At 45.5% G+C, this 19,453-nt stretch overlaps 1 protein-coding gene across 1 annotated transcript in view; it reads left to right on the top strand.

The window, feature by feature from the left end:
* The window catches only part of Pdpn (podoplanin), a 46,413-nt gene that overhangs the window by 23,213 nt on the left and 3,747 nt on the right, over nt 1–19,453 (top strand). Inside the window, exons 4-5 of the mRNA XM_013022305.1 lie at nt 14,005–14,117; nt 16,692–16,848. Coding sequence (XP_012877759.1) covers nt 14,005–14,117; nt 16,692–16,848 — 270 coding nt within the window. The remainder of the gene's footprint in view (nt 1–14,004; nt 14,118–16,691; nt 16,849–19,453) is intronic.

Genomic DNA, 19,453 nt, shown 5'->3' on the forward strand with positions numbered 1-19,453 from the left:
AAGGCTTATATAATTATATAATATATATAATTCGGCCTAGAAAATCCCCATCCTTGGGGAAAGTACACAGAGTGTATGAGCCAGCGGTCTGCTTCAACGGGAGTGAAGCCACTTTTACTGGGGGAGGGGTAGTAAGAAGGGGGGGGCAGGCCTATCTTTGGAACTTCTCTTTCCAGTGGAATATTGTGCAGTTCTGTGTTTCAATCCCTTCTGTTTCCGTTTTGGCAGGATGATGCACCATTGACATGATTTTGTGCTCCTCACATGTAAGCTGAGGGAGCCCCCTACTTGAACCAAACCCCAGGAAAGTTGAACTGAGTTACTTCCTTTGTTAACTAAGCAGGGAATGACTGTAATTCTTAAGGTAGCTCTTGGATTTATTTAATTTCATTTTAGTAATTTATTTATTAATTTTTTGTGCGGGCCCTGGAGCTTGAGCTTGGGGGCTGTGGGCTGTCCCTGAGCTTTTGTGCTCAAGGCTAGCGCTCTAGCACTGGAGCTGAGGCTCTACTTCTTGCTTTTTGGTGGTTCATTGGAGATAAAAGTTTCAGACTTTCAAGCCAGGGTCTTCAAATCTCAGTCTCCTGAATAGCTAGGATTGCAGATGTGAGCCACCAATGCCTGGCTGATTTTCTTTTTTTTTAAATGTGTGTACTGGATTCCTTGTGCTGGCTTTCAACAGTGATTCTCAGATCCCAGCCACCTGACTTGCTGAGATTACAGGGTAAACCATTGGCCCTGGCATTTAAGGTACTCTTGACAGGTGGTATTCAGTCTTGTCTGGAAAACCAGCCTCCCTTGATTCTGGAAACTTCAGTGCTAAGGAAAGAAGCCAACTGAGGAGGGAATGGATGGGGCTGGGAAGGGGGGTGCTCTGCTCACAAAGAGCTGAGGCCTAGCAGGGGGTTTGTCTTGAGTATAAAGAGTGAGAGGACTTGAATATGAATGAATGACTGAGCTGAGCTGAGCTATTGTTGGCCGTGATTGGGGATGGGAGAGGAGAAGGGCTGTAACCTCCCCCCCCCCACAAGATCACTATGAATGGAAGAATGTCAGCAACCTCCTCTCAGAGTCTGAACCCTTCCAGCTACCCATACCCAATGCTCTAATCTGGTTCCATTTTTTATAAAATGGATTTTGTAAATCAAAAAAGAAAGGAACAGAAAAGAAACTGGGTCTGTCCTTGCCACCATGTGTTTTGTGAAATTCTGTACATTGCTAGCTTGCAGCTAACCTTCATGTTCTCTTCCCGGAGCAAGCCACGCAGGAGTAATCATAAGATGAATAAATTTTCCTTGTAATTTCCCTGAAATGCTTGCCAGTTCTGGAATCTTCAGAGCTGCTGATTGTGTTTGGTTAAGGCACTGAAAACAGTTCGGGTATGTTGGAGGGTTTTGTGAGGGAGGCCTAAGATCTAACATTCCAGATAGCATTCATTCAGTACAAAAATTCAAAAGGTGTCCAGGCAGGAGACCGCTGCGTCTAGACACGATCACAGGTCCAAACTCCTCCTCGGCTCTGCTTTTCTGAAAGGATTAGAGCAGGAGTGAGTTTATATCTATCACCACTTTTGTAAATTACACATTATTATCCCCGAATGTGCCAGGCCTAGGATTCAAATACAGGTCTAATGAAACCTTTCTACTATACTACTCAGTACTAAAAACAAACTAAGACAGAACAAAGTTCAGCACTCAAAACTAAAGGTTAGCTTCACTTTCAGCCCCTTTTTAACCTAAAATAAAAAATTACTTAAAGATACAAAAACTTTGAGGTCAAACCCTCGCCAGCCTTTTTTTTTTTTTTGTAGGTCATGGGACTTGAACTCAGGGCCTGGGCACTATCCCTGAGATTTTTCTACCACTTTGAGCCATAGTGACACTCCAGTTTTGTTTTTGTTTTTTGTTTTTGGTTTCTGATGGTTAATTGGAGATAAGCTCCTGCTCTGGTTGGCTTTGAACCACAATCCTTAGATCTCAGCCTCTGGGTTACAGGTGTGAGCTTCCAGCACCTATTCTTTTACGAATGAACTGTTAACTGTAAGAAAGGGAAAGGGTGACATTGTGGAAAAAGAAATGTTCTCATTACCTGACTTATGTAATTGTAAGCCCTCTGTGACTTTATAATAACAATTAATTAAAATTAAAAAAAAGTAAACTGTGGGGTGCCAGTGGCTCACACCTGTAATCCTAGCTACTCAGGAGGCTGAGGATTGTAGTTTGAAGCCAGCCAGGGCAGGAATGTCCATGAGACTCTTATCTCCAATTAACCACCAGATAACCAGAAGTGGCACTATGGCTTAAGTGGTAGAGTGCTCACTTTGAGCTGAAAAGCTCAGGGACAGCGCCCAGGTCCACAGTTCAAGCCCCACGACTGACAAAGAACAAAACAAAATAAAACAAAACAACAACAACAAAAAACAAAAAAACCCTGTTAGCCTGTTATCCTAATTGCTCAGGAGGCTGAGATTTGAGGATCTTGATTCAAAGCCAATTTGGGAAGAAAAGTCCCTGATATTCTTACTTCCAGTTAACTGGCCAAAAGCTAGAAGTGGAGATATGGTACAAATGGTAGAGAGCCATCCTTGAGCAGAAAATGCTAAGTGAGAGCACAAGACGCGGAGTCTCAGTACTGCCACAAAAACAAATGTTCATTGATTCATTCTGCATACTGGAGAGAGACACACCTCACTCTCAAGTCCTTGCCAACAAAGAACAAACGTATGCTTATCTGAATATTTGTCATAGTTTTGCCTTCAAAGAGCAGCATGCCAGGTTAGAACTTGCAGAAGTATTTGGGGGTAAGGGGAAGAGGGAAAAGGAGAGAAAACAAATACCAGTACTACCCTCATAGAAGTCATTGGTTTTCTCAATGTAGGCCCTCCAAGAAGCCATTTCTGCCACCCTGAAATCTTTCAAGGAAGTATCCCATGTGAACTTTGTGTGTGTGTGTGTATCTGTGTGTGTATGCTCATGCTGGTCCTGGGGCTTGAACTTGGGGCCTAGGAACTGTCCCTGACAGCTTTATTCCTCACTACTAACACTCTGCCACTTGAGCTACAGCTTCACTTCTGGCTTTTTGATGGTTAACTGGAGATAAGAGTCTCACAAACTTTACTACCCAGGCTGTCTTTGAACTGTGATCCTTAGATCACAGCCTCCTGGGTAGCTAGGATTACAGATATGAGCCATAGGTGCTTGGCCTGTTTGAACTTTTGTTGGAAGAGACTCATATAATCAGAGAAGCTAGAGTATTCTTTTTTCAAACTATATGATCTTTAAAAGTGGTTATACAAAAGGATTACAATTCAGCATGGCGGTGAACAAGTACAATGCATCTTGGTCAGTGTCACCCTTTTCATTGTTCTCTGCCCCCCTCCCGTCCCTTCTAAGGTCAAGTGTGCAGTCTCTGAGATTTGCCTTGGTGTTTTCATGGGTGGGCAAGAAATTAAATTCCATTTCATTAGAGATTCGAATCCTTTCCACTGATTTTTTTTTGAAACTTTTTAGGAAAGGGAAGTGATTAGACATTTCATCCCAAGCCTGGGAGGTAGAGCCAGGCTATGAATAACTGGAACCCTGCCAAGTTCATCTGAGGCAGGAAATCAAGATGGCTGCCTCCTCCATGTGCCCGCCCCAGGCCCATCTCCCAGCCTGTCCACTGCTGGCAGGTTGCTGGCAGGCTCTCTTGAGCTTCCACAGACAGGCAGCCTGACTTCATGGTGGTTGTGCCCAGGTCTCTTTCTGGAGAGGAGATGAGTTTGTCCTTGAAGGCAAAGAAGCTAAACCTAGGTAGAGGCTGTGATCCATGCCAGATATTCATTTAATTGTTCAAGAAGCAGAAAATTTGGCTGGGAATGTGGCTTAGTGGTAGAGAGCTTGCCTAGCATGCATGAAGCCCTGGGTTCAATTCCTCAGTACTTCATAAACAGAAAAGCTGGAGTGGTGCTGTGGCTCAAGTGGTGGAGAGCTAGCCTTGAGCAAATGAAGCTCAGGGACAGTGCCCAAGCTTTGTGTTCAACCCAGGACTGGCTGGCAAAATAAAACAAAACAAAAACAAAAAACAGAAAACTGGGATTGTAAGGGAGAAGAAAATCTGACATCATTTTCAAAAAAGTCAACCAAGCCGGGCACCAGTGGCACTCGCCTATAATCCTAGCTACTCAAGAGGCTTAGATCCCAGTTCAAAGCCAGCCCAGGCAGAAAGTCCATGAGACTCTTATCTCCAGGAACCACTAGAAAACCAGAAGTGGTGCTCTGGTTTAAGCGGTAGAGCCCAAGTCTTGAGCTGAGGAACTGAGGGACAGCACCCCCCCCAAAAAAAAAAACGGAATCCCAGCTCCTCAGGAGGCTGAGATCTTAGGATTATGGTTCAAAGCCAGCCAAAGCAGAAAAGTTAGACTCTGATCTCCAACTAGCCAGCCAAAAGCTGGAGTGGAGCTGTGGCTTCATTGGTAGAGAGCTAGCCTTGAGTGAAAATGCTAAGGAACAGAGTCCAGGCCCTGAGTTCAAGCCCCAAAACTGGCATTAAAAAATAATAATAATTAAAAGCAAATCTAAAACCTAACAAAAGAACTACCACTCCACAAAGTATAAGTGAAGAATAGAGAAGAGGCGCGAGAGGATGTGTAAACATTTCGGATGAGGTCATGGTATTTCCCATCATTCATCAACATCAGCATGTCTCCATCTGCTAGAGTGAAGCACTGTGGATTGAAGACAGGCTGAGAAGCCAATGGATAGTGTCCTGCCCAAAGCAGAAGGGAGTCCGTTCACCTACAATTCCCAGAAAGGGAGAGGAAAAGAATGGGATTGGAATGGGATTGATTTGTTGGTGTTAAAGCTGCCCTGTTCAAGGAGTTCATTTATTTAACAAATATTTATTGAATAGCTTGTTGTATGGTCAGCCATTAGGAACTGGGTTGCCATAATCCCTTCTTAGACTGGTGCAGAGATGTGTATCTGAGAGCTGTGGGTTTTCTGACCTCAATCAGGGTGGTTCTATGAAAATCAGGGTGTCTGTTCCGTGGGTGTCTTAGCATGTTCCATTTAGTAGGGGCCCTCTTAGATTTTATTGGTCAAACAGCACCTCAGAAATTTATCCTTCCACCTGAGACAAGTATGTCTTAGGTAGCAAATATGTGTAACTGTTTCCTGTTCTGTGTGTGTGTGTTTGTTTGTATTGGTACTAGGGCTTGAATTTAGGGCCTGTATGCTATTCTTCAGCTTTTACACTCCAGACTGATTCTACCACTTGAACCACACCTCCACTTTCAGTTTTTTAATGGTTAATTGGAGATAAGAGACTCATGGACTTTCCAGTCCAGGCTGGTTTCCAAATATGATCTCAGCCTTCTGAGTAGCTAGGATTACAGGCATGAGCCACCAGTGCCCAGCTTCAACATTTTTTTTCCAGCTCTTACAAAATTCATTCCCATATTACATTTTTTGATAGATAATTTACATGCCATAAAATAAACTCTTTTACAAGAAATAATTCAGTGGTTTCTTAATAACGTTAGAGTTGTTCAACTATCACCATTGAATAATTATAGAACTTTGCATGTGTGTGTGTGTGTGTATGTGTGTGTGTGGGTGTGTGCATGCGCGTGCGCGCCCTGGGGCTTGAACTCATGGCCGGTGCTACCCTTAAGCTTTTATTTGTCTCAACACTAGTGCCCTACCACTTGAGCCACAGTTCTACTGCTGGTGGTTGGTTGGGGGCTTGGGTCTTACAGACTTTCATGCCTGGGCTGACTTTGAACTATGATTCTCAGATCGCAGCCCTCTGAGTAGCTAGGATTACAGATGTAAGCACCAATAGGCTCCTGGCTCTTTTCAATGTTTATGCAGTCTGTTTTAAAGCCTTGAACTCTAGTACATCTTACTTTATTTTTCTGTCATATTGAGGAAGTCATTGCCTAACCAAATTTGAAAAGATTTAGTTTTATGTTATATATTTCTAGCTCTGATAGTCGTTAGTCCTACAGTTAATTTTTATGTATGCTCTGAAGATAGATCCACTCTAGTCCTTTGCATATTCCTTTGTCCCACCCCATCTGTTGAAAAGCCAATTTTTCCCCACTGAGCTATCTTGGTACCTTCATAAAAAATAATGGTCCCTAAGTGTATCAGTCTATTGCTGGGTTCTCATTTTGTCCTGTGAACCCGTATGCCCATCTCTAAGCTCATGCTACATAGTCCTTTCTTTGTTCCTACCCCAGTTTGATGGATCAAACCCAGATCTGCTGCCATGTACCAGTGGCTCATGCCTGTAATCTTAGTTACTCAGGAGGCTGACATCAGAGGTTCTAGGTTCAAAGCCAGACTGGGCAAGAAAGTCTATGACACTCTTATCTCCAGATAACCAGCAAAGTGGCACTGTAGCTCAAGTGGTAGAGCGCTCACCTTGAGTTGAAGAGCTGAGGGACAATGCCCAGGCCCAGAGTTCAAGCCCCACGACCGACCAAAAAAAAAAAAAAGTATACAGATAACCAGCAAAAAGCCAGAAGTAGCACTATGGTTCAAGTTGCAGAGCACAAGCCTTGCACAAAAGGAGCTCAGGGACAGTGCCCAGGCCCAGAGTTCAAGCCCCAGGACCAGCAAAAAGAAAGTGTGAGAGAGAAATAAATTAGCTATGGGGCTGTACATGTCTTACACAGTAACTCAGCCAACTTTTGCCAAAACCCCTGCCATGACAGGAGACACTGGCAGCATGGAGCATGTGGATGGTAGCTAGCATCAGACATTTCTGTAGGAAGTGGGACATTGCTATGGGTGTCTAAGTTGACAGGGCTAAATGTTGTAGAAGCTGCCTAGATTCATAAAAAGTTTCTTAGTCATGCATGCGTGTAAGCCCAGCATTTGGGGGGAGTGTTTGAGTTCAGCCTGGGACTCATAGTAAGATCCTGGCTCAAAACAAACAGAAAGGGGGAGGAAGAGTTGCTTCGATTTTTTTTCAGGGCTGAATTTTTGATTTACCAGGGAGAGAGAGATGTTAGAGGGGGCTGAAAAGACCCACTGGCCACATCTGGGCTGATGCTGGCCTCACCCAGGAACTGTCGGGAGTCGAGGGCACCCGGCTCTGGGTTCAGAAGTGGCTTTTCAAATGAACTTGGGACTTCAAAGGTTCACGAGTGCATGAATATTGTAAAGAAGGCTTTTTCTACATGGTCAGAAGCTGTGCTAGCCCCTGGAGTGCCAGGGGAAGCCTCCAAAAAATGTGAGGCAGAGTTCTAGCCCCCTCTACCGAGATGGGCCGCAGAGAGACTGGAGTTCTTCAGAAACATGGTGGGTGGCAGCCGAGGGCTGGAAAAGGTTGGCAGTTCTTACCTGTCTGTGGTCTGAGGTGTGTGCTGAGTTCTTTTGCATTTGTCTGCCTAGGCTGCCTTCCGACTTTTATACTCAGATCCCAGCTTCCCCAGTAGCTAGGGTTACAGGGGTGAGCAGCTCTCATGGGCACAATTCTGAGCAGTGATAGAAAAGTACAAAGTTGTTGTTTGTTTCCAGATAGATGTTTGTTTTGTTTTTGTGTTTGTTTGTTTGTTTTGAGCGAGGGTCTCACTGTGCAGCCCCAGGCTGGCCTGACTTGCAATCCTCCTACCTCTACCTCCCAACTACCAGAATTACAGCTGTCTGCTGCCACACCCGGCTTAAAATAGATGTTTGGCTCTCTCTTCAAAGGCATTGCTCACGCGAAAATATTACTGGAAGGCTAGAATTTGTTTTTATTAGTTGTCCTGCACTTTCTCTTATAAAGACTTCCTAGGATTTTTTTTTTTAATGTGCTTTTCTCAGTGGTCATAAAAATCATTCTCAGGCAACTCGGCTGCTGGTCTTCAAAAACCCATTTGTGCATTGAGGTACTGGAGGTGCCCAGGGTCCTAGAAGATATATAAAGATTGACATCACAGGTTTTCTTCAAAGGAGCTGAGGGTGTCTAAGCTTGTGGCATCTGATGGAAAATGAATTTGAACTGAAGGTGCTCACCTTTCTACCTGATGACTATATGTCTTACAGCCATTCTTCCTGCTGATCCCTTTCCCCTGAAGAAACACACCTGGTGGTTTTAGAAGAGAACATGAGATCGAGGCCCCAAGTTCAAGCCCCAAGTCCTGGGGCACACGCACACGCACACACACACACACACACACACACACACACACCGGGTTCTGGAGCCCATGTAGCAGAGGCCTGTGTACTGGCAGCCAAGAATTGAAGCTAGACCTGTACTTAAAAGTTCCTTGCATGGGGCTGAGAAGATGGCTCAGTGGTAGAGCGCTTGCCTTGCATGCTTGAGGCCCTGGGTTCGATTCCTCAGCACCACATAAGCAGGAAAAAAAAGCCGGAAGTAGCGCTGTGGCTCAAGTGGTAGAGCGTGCTAGCCTTGAGCTGAAGAGCTGAGGGACAGTGCCCAGGCCCAGAGTTCAGGCCCCACAACCGGACCCCCCCCCAAAAAAAAAAAAGTTCCTTGCATGGTTGTGACCATCTTTGGAAGAACAATATCATAATGAGACCTTGCTTTGATGTAAGGGAAATAAGAGGATTTATTAAAAGGGAATTCTTTTTTAATATATATTTTTTATTGTAAAGATAATGTACAGAGGGATTACAGTTACTTAAAAGGGAATTCTTGGTGTTTTTTTTTTGTTTGTTTGTTTGGTGGGGCAGGGGTATCAAATTACATGCCGATTAGCTACAAGACGTGTTCTGATAAATCTGTTGCTTGGTGATTTTGTTGTTGCATGAATGTCATGCACAGAGGCCATCTGTGCTCACTGCATGACATCATCTTGCAATCAAGAAACAGCAAACACTGACCAGTGGGGTAGTATATGCCTATAATCCCAGCAATGTGGGAGGTAAGAGAGGATCAAAGTTCACAGCCAGCCTAGGCAAAAAAAAAAAAAAAAAGTTTGGAAGTGGTGCTGTGGCTCAAAATGGTAGAACGCTTGAGCAAAAGAGCTCAGGGACAGTGCCCAGACCCTGAGTTCAAGCCCTATGACTAAAAAACAAACAAACAAACAAAACAAAAAAACAGCAACATTTCCATCTCAACAAACAGCTTAAGGTTGTTGGCACAACTATAATTCTGGCTACTTGAGAGGCAGATGTAGGAGGATTGTGGTCCAAGGCCAGTCTTCTCTGAAAGACAACAGGGAAAGAAGCTGGAGGCCTGGTTCATGTGGCAGAGCACTGAGTTTAATCCCCAGCACTGCAAAAACAAGCAAAACAGTAAATACAAACACCAGTAGCTCAGTCATACAATACTATGGTATGGACTTCAACTAACTGTATGTGATCAACTTTTCTTTTTCTCCTTTATTTATTTACTTATTTGTGCTTATCCTGAGGCTTGAACTCAGGGCCTGGGCACTCTCCGTGAGCATTTTTTAATTTTTTTATTTTTTATCAAGGCTGGCATTCCACCACTTGAGCCATAGCTCCACTTCTGGCTTCACAGACTTTTCTACTTGGGCTGGCTTCAAATTGCGATCCTCAGATCTCAGCCTCTGAAGTAGCCTGGATTATAGGCATGAACCACAACAACCACAAGAAAAAGTTGGGTTCCTGCTAATTAGGCATTCCCTCATCCCATTAATCCCAGCAGCTGTAGTGCCAGCTAAGACTGGGTGTGGCAGGAAAAGGGTCTCAGGTGCCCACAGCGGGGGATGCTGTAGGCTGGAAGTGCTTTCTTCACTCTGCAGGTGTGTGGGACACATGTGGATCCCCGCACACACTTGTGGTTGTCACACATCCCAGGGGATACTGAGCGTGAGACCATCCATCAGGTCATGATTGGGATGTCACAGTTCTGGGAAAGGACATTCAGTTCTGGAAGGCTTTATCTAGCACAGCCCCTGGCCACAGCAGGACAGGGACAGCTGGGGATCTCTTTCCCAGGGAGCCAAGAGGATGCCTGGACAGCGACAGACACACACCTGTCACATCTTTGTTCTGACTCTCTGCCATCATTTATAAAGCGCCCTTTGTCCATTCATAGCCAGTTTAATACTTGGCTGTGTGAGCCAAGCATAGAAGGGAACAAAAGGGATTTTCATTACGTTCTGCTTTCTGTGAACCCAGCTTTCTAGGAAAGAACTCAAGCTGATTTCATTCAGTCCCTTTCTAAGTTTTACTTTTTATGCCCATACCAGCTCTTGAACTCAGAGCCTTGTGCTCTTGGTGATCGTTTTTGTTCAAGGCTGGCACTCTTACCACTTGAGTCACAACTTTACCTCCAGCTTTCTGCTGGTTAATTGGATATCAGAGTTTCTTGGATTTTGCTGCCTGGGTTGGCTTTGAGCCTGATCCTCAGATCTCAGCCTCCTGAGTAGCTGGGATGGCAGACGTGAGCCACTAGCACCTAGTTCATGAGATACTTTGTAAGTTAGACATGCTCTAAAGTGAGTGATTTTTCAAATTAGTGATTTGTTAACTGATCCCAAACCAGGGGGAGGAAGGAAAAAATAGGTGCTTGCTTAGTTGCTTTCTTTCTTTTTTCTTTTTCTTTTTTTCTTTTATTGTCAGTCATGGGGCTTGAACTCTGGGCCTGGGTGCTGTCTCTCAGCTCTTCAGCTCAAGGCTAGTGTTCTACCACTTGAGCCAGAGCACCACTTTCGGTTTTCTAGTGGTTTATTGGAGATAAGAGTTTCACGGACTTTCTTACCCAGGTTGGTTTTGAACTGTGATCCTCAGATCTCAGCCTCCTGAGTAGCTAGGATTATGGGCATGAGCCAAGAATGCCTGGCTCGCTCTTTCTTTCTTTCTTTCTTTCTTCTTTCTTTCTTTCTTTCTTTCTTTCTTTCTTTCTTTCTTTCTTTCTTTCTTTCTTTCTTCTTTCTTTCTTTCTTTCTTTCTTTCTTTCTTTCTTTCTTTCTTTCTTCCTTCCTTCCTTCCTTCCTTCCTTTTTTTTGGGGGGGTCTGGTCATGGGGCCTGAACTCTGGGCCTGGGCGCTGTCCCTCAGCTCTTCAGCTCAAGGCTAGTGCTCTACCACTTGAGCCACAACGCCACTTCCGGCTTTTTTCTTTTTGCTTATGTGGTGCTGAAGAATTGAACCCAGGGCCTCAGGCATGCAAAGCAAGCACTCTACCACTGAGCCACCTTCCCAGCCCCTTCCTTCCTTTCTTTCTCTCTCCTCTCCTCTCTCTCCTCTCTCAGTCTCTCTCTGTGTCTCTGTCTCTCTCTCCTCTCTCAGTCTTTCTCTCTCTTTGTCTCTCTCTGTCTCTCTGTCTGTCTGTCTGTCTCTCTCAGCCAGTTGTGGATCTTGGACTCAGGGCCTGGGTGCTGTCCCTTGAGCTCTTCAGCTCAAGGCTGGTGTTCTACTACTTGAGCCACAGCGCCACTTCTCATGGACTTTCGTCCTGTGCTGCTTTTGAACCACGATCCTCAGATCTCAGCCTCCTGAATAGCTGGAATTACAGGTGTGAGCTATCAGTGTCTGGCTTAGGTGCTTTACTTACAATGAGGACTACTTGCCTGGGAAAAGAGTATTTTCCTTTGCGCTCAACAAGTACATTAAATATTTTCATACTGGATAATCACAAATCTTCCTGGAGCCCGCCCAGCCCTGCCCTCAGCCCAATCCCATGCCAGCAAGTCCAGCAGGAGCCACATTGGCTTGCTTTGAGTTATCAGTTCACAGGCTTCTCCCTTCCCCCAAGATTTTTTTTTTCAATACGAATGTTAAACCGATGCCAGTGGCTCATGCCCAGCTACTTAAGAGGCTGAGATCCGAGGATGGCAGTTTGGAGACAAAATATGTGAGACTCTTGTGTTCAGTTAACAACCAAAAAGCCAGAAATGGAGGTGTGGCTCAAGGGGTAGAGTACCAGCCTTGAGCAAAAAAGCTAAGGGAAAGTTCAAGGCCCTGAGTTCCAGCCCCAATACTGACACCAAAAAGAAGAAAAAAAAATTCTGTTTGTGGCTCATCCAAAAACCACAGATGGCCCCTGGGCTGGGACACCAGCTCCATCTCCCCCTGGGAGACCGCCTCTTCCAGGCATCCTCAGAGAAGCTGTGATTAAGTATTTACTAGCAGTGCCTCTGGCTGGGCTGTCTCAGCAGAAGGTTCTTGGGTGAGGAGTGGCTTGTGATTCTGAACAAGCATCTAGATAGGATAAACATCTGTTCTTCAGTTACTCAGAAAGGCCTCGCAGCACCCCTCCTCCTGCTTCTGGGAGGCCTCTGCTGCCTCATCCCCAGCTGTATTTAGTCACAGATTTTCCAGAGCCTGCTCCAGTCTGGGGTGGAAACCTAGGGCAGTGACTCAGATTTTTAACTCGTGGAAAGGGTGGGGATAAGAGATGACATCATAGCCTCTCGTAGTTGTGACAGAGATGGGAGGGGCGGTGGCGTCCGCACTCAGCCCGCCTGACTGTGATCCATCCATTTTCTGTAGCTGTAACAAAATACCCTAGACCACGTCATTTATGAAGATTGGAGGTTTGATTGGAGGTTTGCTTGGCTCATAGTCTGGGCGGTGGAAAATACAAGCGCCTGGTGCAGCATCTGGCGACAGTCTTCTTGACTGGTATCACAGCTTTTCAGGGGGCATTGTGTGGTAAGACAGGGTGAGTGGGTCAGTTCAGACCTCTGTCTGCTTACTAAGTCCCAGTGTGAGGATTTCATCTTGTCCTAATGATCTCCGCCAAGCCTTGCCTTCAAATGCCATTACATTGTCAATTGAGGATTAATTAATTCCATAAGATCTGGAAGACAGACTCAAACTTGAGCACTCTGCTATCATGGCATTCAACCTACCCTTATCCCTTCCCCCACCCTTTTCTTTGTGGTAGTACTGGGATTGAACTCTGGAACGTGCACACCAGTGCTCTCTCACTTGCCTGTCCCTCTCTCCATTGGTTATTTTCAAGATAGGATTGTGCTTTATGTCTGGGCTGGCCTGGACTGTGATCCTCCTATTTCACTGGGATTACAGATGTGTGCTGCGACACCCACTCTCAGGCTTGCTCTGTATCGAGGGATGACAGGGCACATGCCACTGAGCACTGAAGGCACACTGCCTTCCCTGCAGCTGGGGTGAAGGAGGCATGCCACCACACTCAACTATTGATTGAGGTGCAGTCTAACCTTTATGCCTAGGGTAGCCTTGAATGGCAATCCTCCAATCTCTGTCTCTCAAGTTGTTAGGAATATAAGCTCAAGCCATTATGTCTGGTTTACTTTAGTGATTTCCTTCCTTCCTTCCTTCCTTCCCTTTCTTTCTTTCTTTCTTTCTTCTTTCTTTCTTTCTTTCTTGTCAGTCATGAGGCTTGAACTCTGGGCCTGAGCACTATCCCTCAGCTCTTCAGCTCAAGGCGAGTACTCTACCACTTGAGCTACAGCGCCACTTCCAGTTTTCTGATGGTTTTTATTGGAGATAAGAGTTTCATGGACTTTTCTGCCCAGGCTGGCTTTAAACCGTGATCCTCAGATCTCAGCCTCCTGAGTAGCTAGGATTACAGGCATGAGCCACCAGCACCCCGCTTGGGATTTTCCTTTTAAGTAGGGTATCTGTGGCTGACCTTGATCACTATCCTTCTGTTTAGCTGGGATTAAAGGCCTAAACCACTACTCTTGGCTGGCTACTGTTATCTTGTTACCCTTAAGACAGAAACCACAACTGTAAAACAAAAAGTTAAACCAAAGCCAGGTACTGGTTGCTCATGCTTGTGATTCTAGCTACTCAGGAGGCTGAGATCTGAGGATCCCGGTTTGATGCTGATTGTAGATGGCCAGATGGACTTGATTAGGTTGTTGTGGGGAAGGGGGGGTCTCCTCATGCTGGGAATTGCTCTGACATAACCTGACAGCTTGTACAGAGGCCAGCGCCATGCCCAGGGACTTCCCAGCCTCTAGACTATGAGCCCAGTAAGCCTCCACTCTTGATAGAAACCAGGTGGTCTTGGGTGTTTTGTGATAGCTAGATGGGGCGGTTGCAGTAGCACTCTGTTCTGCCTTCCCAGTTTCCATCTTCAGCTCTGACTCATTCTCTTTCTTCAGCTGTACTGGGTCATCTGGAGGATGACATTGTGACTCCTGGTGCTGAAGGCAGCGTGCTAACACTGGGTGCTGAGGATGGAGTGGTGACCACAGGCCCTACCCAGGGGCCCCAGGTGAGTAATCCCAGAGGAGGGGAGGTTTTGAGAGGACACGACCATGTGCGAGGACAAGCGTGTAAAACTGTGTAAACTAGCATGGGCAGATACCAGGGAACAGCTGGGTAGCTCACCAAAAAATCTACTTCCCAATTTCACCCAGACAGGAGGTGGCTGGTGGGTTGGTCGTGAGTCACTTGAGCGTCGTAGATGAGGCCTTTTCAAACTAATAAAGGACCCAGGTAGTAAAGCTTGCAAGATCTTTTGGCATGTGGGGACAACATTCCTGCTGTAAGTTCCAAAATATGTAGTCTCAGCTTCTTATTTCACCACAGATGGGTAAGGAGTATGGCTGTCACCAGGCACAGACAACACTAATCATTGGAATCTCAGCAGACGCACATTTCTTCACATGATAAATTCTAATTGACTCGTGTATGTGTGTGTGTGTGTGTGTGTGTGTGAGTGTGTGTGACTACAGGGGGCTTGAACTTAGTACCCTCTGCTCTCGGTTGTTTCTGCTCAAGGTTGGCGCTCAACCACTTAAGCCACAGCTTTACTCCAGCTTTTTGGTGGTTAATTAAGGATAAGAGTCTGTGGACTTTCTACACAGTCTGGCTTTGAACTGAGATACTCAGATCTCAGCCACCTGAGTAGCTAGGATTACAGGTGTGAGCTAGTGCCTGGCTTTAAAATCAGTTTCTTGTTGTAGTTTGGGGTTTGTATTTCTGACCATTGACATTGTCTTTTACTTACTGGACAATTGTATATCATCTTTGGAGAAATGTCTGTTCAAATCCATCATCTGATTTTTAATTGAGTTATCTAACATAGGTTCTTTTTCATTCCTTTGTTATTTACTTTTTGTTAAGTTATAAGAGTTTTCCTTTTTGTTTTGGTTCTTGTCTTTGTTTTTGTTTGCTTTTTTGAGACAAGGTCTTACTATATAGCCCAGGCTGGCTTTGAACTTGGTCCTTCTGCCCCAGCCTCCCAAGTGCTGGGATTACAGGTATGCATCATTATACCAGGTCCTCCTTGTAGAAACTTATTTATTCATTCATTCATTTAGTTTATCATTATTACAAAGGTGATACACAGAGGGATAAAGAATGCATTTCTTTTTTGGACACTGTCACCCTTTACCTAGGTTTTTCCCTCCCATCCCTGCCCACAAGTTTACAGTTCATTTTCAACATAGTTTCTACTGTGTACCCTGGCTTGTAGACATTTTTATATGCATACTTCCTCCCATCCCAGGGCCCCTCTCACTTTCTGGGTTGAATGCTTTGGTGCACAGGTGTTCTTGTTTGTTGTGCTCCTATTCATTTGTTTTTGTGCTCATTTGCTTATTTGTTAAATGCTCCATTGGCATCTACTTGTGGGTCACAGAACCACTTCTGTGGAATCTTCAATATCCTGAGGGTTTTTTTATACACTAATGTATTTGGCTAGTTGCTGATGGTCTCTAGGTAGCTTCTAGATGCCCTAGACCAAGGCTGCCTAGTCAGAAGGCTGGGACGCTCAGTCCCACTCAGCAGCCTCTCCGCTGAAAGCCTCGGCTGATGGTCAAGCTGATCACCTTTGGTCAATGACTTAATCCATTATTCATCTACCACAAGGTCTCCTTAAGAACTCAAGGCCGAGTTCGGGGAGTGTCTGGAGAGGTCCCTGAGATGCACAGCGCCTCTGTGCCTCTTCCCACAGAACCTTGCCCTGTGCACTTCTTCAGACGGATGCTTCCCAAAGAGCTGATGTTAAGGGAAAAGAAACACGGGACCACATGCAAGTCCTGCTCTGTCACTTAATGGCTGTGACTTAGGGCTGGTGCACCCTGAACCTTGTTGGTAGAAAAGAACTAATAAGAGGATGTGCCTCACAAGTTTATGAATGGAGTAAGGGAGAGAAGCAGGGAAAGGGCCCGGCTCTCAGTGAAGGCTGGCTACCACTGCTCTTGCAGGCTTGGCATTAAAAAATGAAAAAATAGCCTGGTGCTGGTGGCCCATGCCGGTAATCCTAGCCCCTCAGGAGGCTGAGATCTGAGGATCACAGTTTGAAGCCAGCCAGGGCCACGAAAGTCTGTGAGACTCTTATCTGCAATTAGCTACTAAAAAAATCCAGAAATGGAGCTGTGGCTCAAATGATACATGCTAGCTTTGAGCTAAAAAAAAGCTCAGGGATAGAATACCCTAGCACCTAGGCCCTGAGTTCAAGCCCTAGAACCCCACCTCCCCAAACCAAATGATACAAATAGGCACCAAAAACTGTTAAAGGGGAAAAGCAGTATTGAAGTTCAAGGGAGAGAAACAATTAGAGAATCATGATCCAGTATTTTTTTTTTAATGGAAGGGGTTAGAAATTAAGAAATCTTCATGTCAAACATTTGGGGTTCATTCCTGGAACAGATAGACCTTATTTTATTCTTGGCCCCGCCATTGTTGTTTCTTTTTGTTTGTTTTCTTGTTTCCATTTGGAGTTTATGCTCAGGTGTGTTTCATGTATCTGTGGCTCCTTAAACCCTTCTGCTGTCAGACTGTACATTACAAATACACGAGGCTTCGTCTTCTGGGTTGTCTCATTTATGTCTCTTAACAGGTGCCAACAAGGGCAAAGAGCACACCGAACGCTGACCTAGAAGATCTGCCCACGCCAAGCAGCTCAGTTGATGGTCACAAAGAAAGCCAGAGCTCTACCACCCCACAGGTGGCAACACGCCACCCTGTGGATAAGAAGACAGGTCACCCCAACAGAGGTGGGTGGACCTTTGTGGAATCTGGGTGTTCTAATTACAATTAGAACCAAGAGCAGACCTACTGGTTCTAATAGGAGACAGTATATTGGTTTGAATATAAGACAATCAATATAAGGAGTGAATCCTAAACCAAGCTTTTATGTGATGGGCTCGGAATTTGATTTTTTGGTGGCTAATTCAAATTCAATTTACTGAGCTGCTGGAAACATCTCTCTTTCTCCTCTCTCTCTAATGTCTATAGTAATAGTGAGGATGTTTTTATAAAGAGAGGGTAAGTGAATTAGCTCCTTCTGTTGCTTTGCTGACACCAAAGAGCATGAAGCTCAGCCAGTCTATGTATATCTTAAGTGATTCAGCAACACGGTTTTCCATTTTCCTTTACGTTGTACACATGGGGGCAAGGATCAGATCTAAACCAGACTTACCAGGATTGGGGTGGTGCTCGTGATTCTGCTGGGCCCACAGTGTGGTAGAGAAACTTCAGTCAGGCTGGAGGTGTGGCTCAAGTATAGAGCGCCAGCTTGCTCAGCAGGCAGAGTGAGTGTGATACCCCCGAGCTCAAATCATGACACTGGCAAAAAAAGGAAAAACATGAAATGGGTACACAGAAAGATCAACTGATACTGAAACTGGGGTCTAAAAAGACCCCAAGCCCCAATTCCAGGAGTCTCACATGTCAGGTCTAGTCATTTGCTTTTAAATAAAGAGACACCATAGTGAAGGGCAGGTAGAGGTGATTTATTACTTGGCAGCCATGGGGACACCTCCAGCCATCTTTAAGAATACTGTACAGGGCTGGGGGCTGGGAAGATGGCTCAGTGGTAGAGTGCTTGCCTTGCATGCATGAGGCCCTGGGTTCAATTCCTCAGCACCACATAAACAAAAAAAAAGAAAAAAGCCGGAAGTGGCGCTGTGGCTCAAGTGGTAGAGCGCTAGCCTTGAACTGAAGAGCTGAGGGACAGCGCCCAGGCCCAGAGTTCAGGCCCCATGACCGGACCCAAAACAAAAAAAAAAAAACAACAAAAAAAACTGTACAGGGCTAGAGGTAGCGTGCTTGCCTTGCATGCATGAGGCCCTGGGTTTGATTCCTCAGTACCACATAAGCAGAAAAAGGCAGAAATGGCACTATGGATCAGTGGTAGAGCACTAGCCTTGAGCTGAAGAGCTGAGGGACAGGGACAGTGCCCAGGCCCAGAGTTCAAGCTCCATGACTGACAAAAAAAAAGAATATTGCACAGAGGTTTGCTGTAGCCTTCAGTAGACAAGGAATGGGGGCAGGTGATGGGAAAGGTGTGCTTAGTTCAAACTGTCCCAGTCATGGGCATGGCCTGGTTGATGTCCCTGGACCACCTCACCACTTGAGGGAAACAGAAGCAGCCCATCAGTATTGCCTGGCTGCAGGTCTGTCCTGTGCCCTCCTTTGGACAAGATGTGAATGAGTAGCTAGCATTGCCCATCCGAGGGGCAATGTGCCTTCTGTCACAAGATGCCATCACTGGTAAATCCCACCCTTCTTGGAGCCCAAGGTGACTTCAGGAGAGAATGGCTCCTATCAGAGGGCATGGATACCAATTGTGTGTGTGTGGGGGGGGGGGGACTTGGTGTCTGGCTGGCTTTTCTTCTGCTTTGAGTTAATTCATACTCAGCCAAAGCAACTTTGACCTTGCCCCTTGCTACAGGATTCCGCTCCTATGAGGTATCCAACACAGGGAAATTCATAGAGTTGGAAAGTGGACAGCACTGGTAGTGGCTGGTGGCTGAGGGAAGGGACAAATGTGGAGTGTGGTTCAGTGAGTGTGGAGTTTCAGTTTTGCAAGACGGAAAGAACTGTGTGGTCTAGGGATGTTGTCCTATGGTCTAGGGATATAGCCCTGTGGTAGAGTGCTTGCCCAGCATGCATGAGGCCCTGGGTTTAATTATTAGCACTGGAAAACAGAGAGAGAGAGAGAGAGAGAGAGAGAGAGAGAACTGTGAATAGATATATTTAACACCATTGAAATGAATCCTTAAAATGGTTAATTTAATACATTTTCTGCTGTGTGTATTTTAACCACAATTTTTAGAGAGAATATTTTATTAGGAGAAAGCTTCTTGCTGAAGCAGAGGATAGAGAGCTGGAGACAACAGCCCCAATCTTCCCAAATCAGCCCACAACTCTGCAAGTACATGCTGGACCTCACCACAGGCCGTGGGCTCTCTGCGATGGTCACAATGGGCTGGGTATCAATGGCTCTGTTTCTTTTGCTACCATGATCTCTGAAAGCATTTTGACCATTTATTTCACAGCTGTGCCTCAGTGTACTTTGATTTCTTTTCTTCCTTTGATTTTTTCTTTGTTTTTAAGTACTGCGATTTGAAGTCAGGGCCTCATACTTGAGTCAGGTGCTCAACTACTGTGGGCCACATCTCTGCTGTAGTGTGTGTATGTGAGAGAGAGAGAGAGAGAGAGAGAGAGAGAGAAAGAGAGAGAGGGAGAGAGAGAGAGAGAGAGAGAGCCCGTGCACGCACATTGATTCTGGGGCTTGAACTCAGGACCTAAACAATGCCCCTTAGCTATGCTTTTCACTCAAGGCTAGAGCACTCTACCACTTAAGCCACAGCACCA

The sequence above is a fragment of the Dipodomys ordii genome, unplaced genomic scaffold (genome assembly GCF_000151885.1).
Source record: "Dipodomys ordii isolate 6190 unplaced genomic scaffold, Dord_2.0 Scaffold61, whole genome shotgun sequence".
In the NCBI taxonomy this organism is placed as follows: Eukaryota; Metazoa; Chordata; class Mammalia; order Rodentia; family Heteromyidae; genus Dipodomys; species Dipodomys ordii.